At 39.2% G+C, this 9,257-nt stretch overlaps 1 protein-coding gene across 1 annotated transcript in view; it reads left to right on the forward strand.

Annotated features, from left to right (window-relative positions):
* The window catches only part of EIF1AX (eukaryotic translation initiation factor 1A, X-linked), a 23,058-nt gene that overhangs the window by 10,948 nt on the left and 2,853 nt on the right, over positions 1-9,257 (forward strand). The window contains exons 5-6 of the mRNA XM_006835587.1: positions 3,535-3,616; positions 7,649-7,740. Of these exons, the coding sequence (XP_006835650.1) occupies positions 3,535-3,616; positions 7,649-7,740 (174 nt within the window). The remainder of the gene's footprint in view (positions 1-3,534; positions 3,617-7,648; positions 7,741-9,257) is intronic.

The following is a 9,257-nucleotide window of genomic DNA, read 5'->3' on the forward strand; positions in this document are numbered from 1 at the left end:
AACAACAACAACAACAAGGAACTCTGGTAGCATAGTGGTTACGAATACGGCTGCGAACCGCAAGGTCAGCAGTTTGAAACCACCAGCTGCTCCGCGGGAGAAAGATGAGGCTTTCTGCTCCCGTAAAGATTTACAGTCTCGGAAACCCTGTTCAGGGTCACTGTGGGTCAGAACCGACTCAACGACACTTAACAACAACATGGATGCAGTAGCTCAAAAAAGGGAACAAGTCTTTACAGCAAGGATCATTCCCATTCCCTCCATACACAGAATATACAGGGATGGGCAACTTGGATGTTGGCTGCCCAAAATCGGGGGCCTACAAAGGCAAGAAGTGACTGGCTTACACGCTTTCAAGAGGGAACCTAAATCCAGAGGGCATGGGGAAGGTAGAATCTCCACTGATTAGTATGCAGTCTGTCTAGGCGGGGCTGATGAAAGGAAGTGCAGGTAGTTCTCTTGTGATACAGTAGTGAATAATTGTTATCAGGAGTGATTGTGAGGGTTGGAAATGTAAAGGTAGATGTTTTATAGCAAGGAGGGGGGTGATTAACTTTTCAGTCTAGGATCGGGAGGTCCCTGGGACCATGAAGGGAGAAGAGCGGAGAGTGGGACCCGACCCAGAGAAGCATTGATGCCTGAGATGGAGCAGAGATGATGATGTGGAAAAAACGGCTGCAAGCATACATTAACAGAGAACTTCGAGTGGTTCAAGCCGGATACAGAAGAGACCATGGAACGACAGACATCATTGCTGATGTCCAGTGGATCTTGGCTGAAAGCAGAGAATATCAGAAAGATGAGATGGAACAGCTGGGGACTTTAGACACAAAGAGGAAGAGGGACTGTGTGCTGATGACCGGGGAGCATTCTTGTAGTATATACCCTTTGGTTGGTTGATGATGATGCATGGAGGGGATTGTAACCATGGCAATGAAACGATACACAATAGGATGAATGTAAAGCTAATGTTCTCCCATGTAAACTATCACATAATTCACAAAAAACATTTTTTTAAAAAAATGGCATAGGAGTGCCATCTGCCCTGACTTCATAAAGTGGAATAAGAGTCAAAACCACCATCAGCCAACGTGGAGAGATGGAGCTATTGGGGACTTTAGACAGGGAGAGGGGCTGTGTGCTGATGACCGGGGGGCATGGTTGTAGTATATACCGTTTGGATGGTTGATGATGCATGGAGGGGATTGTAAACATAGCAATGAAATGATATACTATAGGATGAATGTAAAACGAATGTTGTCCCATGTAAACTATCACATAATTCACAATAAAAACATTAAGAAGAAGAAAAAAAAAAAAAACCACCATTAGCTAGAGGCCAGTTCTTATGAGATAGTCAGACATGTTTCTACCCTCCAACCTTCTTTCTCAGTTCTGACACCATTTGTCCCTTCTAAGGCACTCTGCTTCTCAGCTGGGTTCAGTAATTGATTGCAATGGCCACACAACTCACAGATTTGATTATGAAGTTTCTTATAGATTCAGGATCATAAATGCTCAGAATACAATTCTTCAGTCAAGCAGCTTTTTCTCAGTCATGCCAGTAGGCATGCCTCTCTAGTCCTCGGCTGGCTCTTGGCCTTTATTTGTCCTACTTGGGCATATGTTTTGCCAATAAGTGCCCAGAAGACACTCTACTCCATGTCCCAAATGCATCTTAGCTCTAGCTCCATGGGTCAGCAAATCTAGCTTTCTAGACAAATGCTAGGAGGCCTCCTTGCCCAATGGCACTCAACTGTCTATTTCTGTGGCCTGGGAATGGGAAGCCCACCACTCTGTTGCATGCTGTTGGTGCTCCTGCCTCGGCTTCTCTGCAACTTCTATGGTATCATAGCTCTGTCTCCTGATTCAGTGCAGGGATCCAAAGAATGTGCTCTATTCCTAGAGCACCTTGATAGTAGTGAGTTTCTCACTTTTGAGATCACTGGTTTTTGTTGTTGTTTTTAATGTGAATTGAATGATAGTTTACGTGGGAGAAAATCAGTTTTACACTCATCATTTCATTGCATTGATTTCAGTCTCTTCCATGCATCATCGTTTTTCAATAGTAATTGCTTCTATTCTCTCTTGGGTTTTTTTTGAGGGGGTGGGTAGGAACACAAAAGCACTCAGGGATATATAATCATTTAAACAACCAAAGGGCACATCCTTCAAGCCTGTTTCCTGTCTTCCTCTCTTTCCATGAGTCCTCAGCAGCTCTGTTTTTCCGTGTCCTCATCTCTGCCTGTCTTTGATGTCACTGCATCTCTATATATAGTCCTCCATTCCACTTGTGTCCTTCTCCCTTGATGATCCTAGGGTCCTTTGTGTTTGTATTATAAGATTAACTACTCCCCCGTTTTTGTCACAAAACTTCTACCTTTACAATTGTGACAGTCGCAATTAGTCATAACAATTACTCACTTTTGCATGAATCTTATCCCCAACTCTTTTTACCAGACCCATCTAGACAAGATGAAAACTATTCAGTGGGGATTCTGTCTTCCCCCGCACACTCTAAAACTAAACTCCCTCTTGAAACCTTGTAAGCCGGTCACTTCATCCTCATTTTAGGTAGTCAATGTCTAAAGTTGCCCATTCCTACTAATCCTGTTTACAGAGAGGGTAAGATTGATACTTGATGTGAATATTTCTTTCCTCTCAGTTTGTATTTTGAGCTACTACATCTGTAAGTATAGGTCAAGTTCATCAAATTGTGGCCATTTATACTTGTTTCCTTTATCAAAAACTGTTTATTTTTATCTTCCTCTAGTGAGATTTTAAGGAGCTCTGGTAGCGTAGTGGTTACGAATCGAGCTGCGAACCTTAAGATCAGCAGTTCAAAACTACCAGCTGCTCCATGGGAGAAAGATGCGACTTTCTGCTCCCATAAAGATTTACAGCCTTGGAAACCCTGTACAGGGTCGCTATGGGTCGGAACCAACTCGACGGCACTTAACAACAACTAGTGAGATTTTAAACCTAGCAAGGTGACAAAATTAACCAATCCTCATTTTAGAGTTCCATAGATCCTAATTTTTGCATGCCCCACACCACAGGAGTGCCATGTACATTATTTGAAAGCTGTCTGATCCTCTTGGTGAGCCACAAACACCTCACATTTGCATTATAAGACTGACTAAAAGAGTTATATTAAGTAATTTACTGTATAACATCAAGTATTCTATTCCCTGTGTGGACTCTATACTCATGGAAAGAGAAAGGCTTTGTGCTGGTGGCCAGGAAGCAGGCTTGCAGAATGTGCCCTTGGTTGATTAAATAATTATAAATTAATGAGTGTTTTGGTGTACACCACCCCAGCCCCCAGAAAACAAAACAAAACGAGGGGAATAGACGCAAATATTATTGGATGATGATGTACGGAGGAGATTGTAATCATTGCAATGAAACGATGAGCGTAAAACCGAAATTCTCCCATGTAAACTATCACTGAATTCACAATAAAAATTTGGGGGGGAAAAAAAAAGTAATCCTTGTATCACACAGTTCTAAACGTTTTCTTATTTTTTTAAGGATAATAAAGCAGATGTCATTTTAAAATACAATGCAGATGAAGCAAGAAGTCTGAAGGCCTATGGTGAACTTCCAGAGCATGGTAATATCTCAATTCGTATATTAACCTGGCATGTGGTATAATAGGAAGGTAGCTGTGCTAACCTCCATACCCCCAATGCTCATGTGATATAATTGTTGGTATTTGGAAGAAGGGTTTGGGTAATATTTTGTATATTTATTTGATATATGGTTGCATGATTTGTTTTAAGTATGTCTGGCTATGTTTTATGATACTGTTGTTTTTAAGTGCCTTAGAGTCCTTTATGACTCATAGGGATCCTGTATATGGTTTCCAACACTTGGTGAGTTTGAACCACCAGTATTGTAGTTCAAACTGACATTTTGGTCCAGTGCTTTATCCTATAGTCCCATACCAGGATTCCAAAGGGTTTGGTCAGGAAGTAGCCATTCTGGGCTTCTAGTGTTGTTGTTAAGTACCGTTGAGTCCATTCCAACTCATAGTGACCCTGTATAGGGTTTCCTAGGAGTCACTGGTGAGCTTAAATTGCAAATTTTATGATTCAAACCAACTTTACAGTCCAGCGCATTAACCCACAGTGCTGGTAGTTGTTAAGTGCCATGTAGTTGGTCCTGACTAATAGCAACCCCTGTATAGGGTTTCCAAGGAGCAGCTGGTGGATTTGAACTCCTGACCTTTATCCCAAAGCACCACACCAGGACTTTATGATACTATTGTGGTTGTTAAGTGCTGTTGAGTCAATTCTGACCCATAGCGACCCTGTATAGGATTTCCAAGTAGTCGGTGGTGAGTTTGAACCACCAACCTTGCAGTTCAAAATAGAAGTAACTGCACGGCCATTTGTGGCGGCGCTGGTGGCTGCATTCAGAAGGCTTCACAGAGACGTGTAGAGGAGTGTGTCCCCGGCCACTGCCACCCTTGGCCCCTGTGGACACACTCTTCTCTTGGTCTCCGGTGAGACCCTGCCAGCCCTGGGTGCCGCATTGCTGAGCTCCCAGCACCCACGACCCCCGTCCAGCGCTCGCCCGTAGCCCTCCAGCAGCATACGTCCTGGGAGCCAGGCTTAAGGAAGACGGCAGCTCAGCGCATCCAGACTGGGACCGGCGGCTTCCCCGTGGCTGCTGCAGGCTGGCGAGACGGCTCTAGCCAGGAGAAGTACTGGCTCGTGGTCGGTGGAGGCGGCATAGACAAGTCGACGGTCACCATCAAGTTCATCCAGTCCAATTTTTTTTAAGGTTTTTATTGTGGAAAGTTTTCAGGGCACATCATCGGTTTCACATTCAAACATTCATATACCTTGTTTCATTACATTGATTATAATCCCCTCCACATACCATCAGTTAACAGAGTTTCTCTCTATCCTCTTTAGCTTTTTTTTTTCTTTTGGGAAAAACTTTGCCTTTTTGGAATTTACAGTCTCGGCTTTTAGGGAAGGTTTTTACATTTATCTGTGGGTATCCAGGGCATCCAGTCCTAGTTTGTAACGGATTATGATCCAACCATTAAAGATTACTGTACAAAACAGTGTGTGATAGATGATAGAGCAGCCCAGCTAGACATTCTGGATACAGCAGGACAAGAAGAGTTTGGAGCTATGAGAGAACAGTATAATGAGAACTGGCGAGGGTTTCCTGTTGGTCTTTTCAGTCACAGATAGAGGCAGCTTTAAAGAAATCTATAAATTTCAAAGACAGATTCTCAGAGTAAAGGATTGTGATGAGTTTCCCATGATTTTAATTGGCAATAAAGCAGATCTGCATCATCAAAGACAGATAACCCAGGAAGAAGGACAGCAATTAGCACAGCAACTGAAGGTAATGTATATGGAGGCTTCTGCAAAGATTTGGTTGAATGTCGATCAGGCTTTCCATGAACTTGTCCCGGTTATAAGGAAATTTCAAGAACAAGAAAGGCTGTCATTGTGTCATTTTCTAAGAATCCCAGGAGTTTTAGCAACCAGCTGCCGGGAAAAGCCCCTCTTCTGCTTCTGCTCTCCTTTCAGTTTACATCCTGTTGGTACCTTTCTAGCCTTCGACACTCAAGTCCTACAGACGATCACAATGTTAGCCTTAGACCAAGAAGCTGGCTAATCCTTTCCGTGAAGCTAATACTATGGTCGTTTCAAGACAACTTTAAAGGAAACACTAAGGCTGTTTTTAAGATGATCTGATTCCTTTAAAATACGTATCTGGACACACACACACGTACACATTCTTTTTTTAAGAGCTTGATTTTAATAGGGATGAAACAGTTTGGGAACCCAAACTATTTGCCAAACTGAAGTCATAGGTTGTGAAATCATTTTTAACTTCTGAGATCGTATTGCCTACTGTTACTCTAAATAGAAACAGGGATTTTTTTTTTGTAAATGTGAATTTTTGCCCATCTTAAAATTTTTTGGTGTCAACTTTAACCTGAAACACTATTAAATTTATAAAAGTGAGACATATCAAATCTTATGGTATAAAGTCTTTATTATGACTCCTATTCCTGAGGATGATTATATGTGGAGAAATATTTAGGCTCATTTTGGACTTATGTATTTTATTATTCTTATTTTTAAATTTAGCTCTTCTAATAGCCATATTGAGGGTAAAAATGAATAATTTCTGTCTTCCTTTTCAAGTATTTCTGGATAAAGGATTCAATAACACAAACTTTTTGTTTGATGTAATATAAAATACGGAGTTGATCTTTCATGGTCAGAGATAGAGATGATTAATGTTTTTGCTATATACTTTAATACATTATTTTCTTATCAAACTAGTTAACAAGTATTTTTATATGTTTGTAATCAAATATGCTTTCTCAGCATACCTTGTGTATATGTAAAGATAAGTATTTAATTATCACTCTTCACTTTTAACTGACAAAGGAAAAAATGTGGAAGCTACAAAAACTTCCGGTCCTGATTGTACCTACCTCTGGCCCGTCACATACCTACTCAAGATACCTTCCCAGTAGAGTACAACTTTCAGGATGATGAGAATCTGAAATCACTTTCTTTATTCCTTATGAGATTATTGACTGTTATATCAAGTATTAAATGTAAAACACTTAATCATCAATTAGCGTAACTGGGGGGTGGCTTCTGATTATCATTTTGATTCTGTGATTTCTGTTTAAACAATTTGAAACTGTGTTTCCTGATTTTGAGATACTAAGTGGTATTGCACAGTTGTCACAATATTGAATGTATACAGCAGTGTCATGAAGTTTATAAAGGATACCTTTGTTATAGCTTCAGGTGCTAGAATTAAAATTGGTCTATTACAAAAAAAAAATAGAAGTAACTGGAATCTGTTCCTAGTAAATATACTTGGTGAGCAGTTACACTTTATAAAAACTCTATTGTTGTTGAGTGCCATCGAGTCAGTTTCTACTTATAGTGACCCACCCTATATAGAGTTTCTGAGAAGTGGCTGGTAATTTGAACTGCTAACCTTGTGGTTCAAACCGATACTGCAATCTATCGCATTATCCCACAGTGCCACACCCAGGATTCCTTATAAACCCTAACTTCAGTATAATACCAATCAAAGGAATAATTTTATTATAGCATTAAAAAAACATAATAAAATCTCTCACAAGAGATTGTCAGTGTTCATCAGGAACATTTAAACAGGAAGTAAAGACACAATAAGTGGCGGTGTTGGGTTTTATTTTTGAAGCATCTGTTTTCAGTCCATTATATCTTTGTATTATAGTAACCCATCGTTTTTAAAAAACGAATGTGCTCTCCCCTCCCAAATAAATACAAACACAGTGTATTCTTAATGCAGATAATTTGAATAAAACAAAAATAAAACTCTCATAACCTCATCAAAAGGGAAATGTAGTATACAAAAGGGCTTCCAAAAGTTCCTGGAAAAATGGAATTGAAAGATAGGAATTTTTCCACAAACTTTTTGAAGCCGCCTTGCAAATACTATTATACATACTATTTTGTAAGCCTACAAATTTTACTTTGCAATTATTATTTTGATTCCTTAATTTCAAATTTGGTCTCAGACCCACTCTTACTTGATAGTTGCTTGTTTTAATAGCATCTTGGTTATGTTACATGAACATATTTGTTACTGTGTTGTTTAGCTAAAATCAATGAAACGGATACATTTGGCCCTGGAGATGATGACGAAATCCAGTTTGATGACATTGGAGATGATGATGAGGACATTGATGATGTAAGTAGTAAAACCTGGAATTTTAAAATTTTTGTGAATTATCTACAGAATAATAAGGTTGTCCCTTGTTGTCATGTGCCGTGGAGTCGGTTCCGACTCATAGCGACCCTGCACAGGGTTTCCGAGGCTGTTAATCTTTACGGAAGCAGAACGCCTCATCTTTCTCCCGCGGAACCGCTGGTAGTTTCGAACTGCTGACCTACGGTTCGCAGCCCGATTCGTAACCACTACGCTACCAGAGCTCCTTAGCTTCCTTTAATCTGATATTTAACACTCAAATAGGGTATATTTTGAGACTTGTCGATAATTAAAATTTTCAGTATTAATTATTTAGAAGCCAGGTACCTGGTCAGACTATACTTTGAGAATTCTTATAATCCTTTGGAACGTTTTCTGAGAAGATCAGCATTTGCTTTGGTGATATGAATGCTAGGCACTCTATCATCATAACTTGTGTAATTAGCAGTCTTTAAAAGGGTGGTCATTAAGAAATTTAGCAATTAGAAACCTGCCATCTCTTAATTGAAGTCTTACATTTGTTTTGTTTTTAAGAAAAAGAAACACCTTATTTTAACCAGCTTGATAAGCATTGGAATTATAACATTAAAAGCCTTGTTAAAACAGAGACCTGTTGCCAGTTGGTTGATGAACTTTATTTGTGAGCCAAATAAAGTTTAGAGTTGGTGTGTTTTTTCGAGGAAAATGTATTGGTTTTCCTTATATTATATCAGTGATACCCATAGAGTTAAATGCCTCACTACCCTTCTGTTATTATATTGGAATGAAATTCAATGAATAAATATATGCAATATTAATTTATTGAATGATTGACAAAAGATGTGATAAATTACTTGTAAAGCTTATTCAAACTGTCTTAAAACCCTTTTTAAAATAAAAATGCAGTTCAAAAACCCTACCCTATAGTGTAGATAAATCCAGTGGTGATAATACTGATAATGTGTTTAGATTCAAAGATGAAATAAATGTTAGAGTCCCTAGAACAGTTGTTGCTAACCAATATTGTGCAATAGAATTGCCTGAACTTCTCAGAAATACCATGGCTGATCTTCTATAGTTAATATTTTCCTGTTAATTTATCAAATATTCATCCATCAGTTCATCTTATATTTTGATGTATCTCCAAATCATATAAAATAGTCACCAATTTATATTTGCAGTTATGAATTTTTTTTAACATAATACTGTTACTCAGCTAATGGTATGTACACTTGAAAGCATACCCAGAAATAGCCTATTATTTTCTTAATATCCCTCCCTTTGAAGACCCTGAGCTTGAGTGGATTCTTATTACTAAACTGTTATTACTAAACTGTTAATAATGCTTTGACAATAGAATTACCAATTGTTCTGTTGTTAAGTGCCGTGGAGTTGGTTCCGACCCATAGCGACCCTGTACAGGATTTTCGAGGGTGTAAATCTTTACGGGAGTAGAAAGCCTCATCTTTCTCCCGCGGAGCGGCTGGTAGTTTCGAACCGCTGACCTTAAGGTTCACAGC

Source organism: Chrysochloris asiatica, unplaced genomic scaffold (genome assembly GCF_000296735.1).
Source record: "Chrysochloris asiatica unplaced genomic scaffold, ChrAsi1.0 scaffold00018, whole genome shotgun sequence".
NCBI lineage: Eukaryota > Metazoa > Chordata > Mammalia > Afrosoricida > Chrysochloridae > Chrysochloris > Chrysochloris asiatica.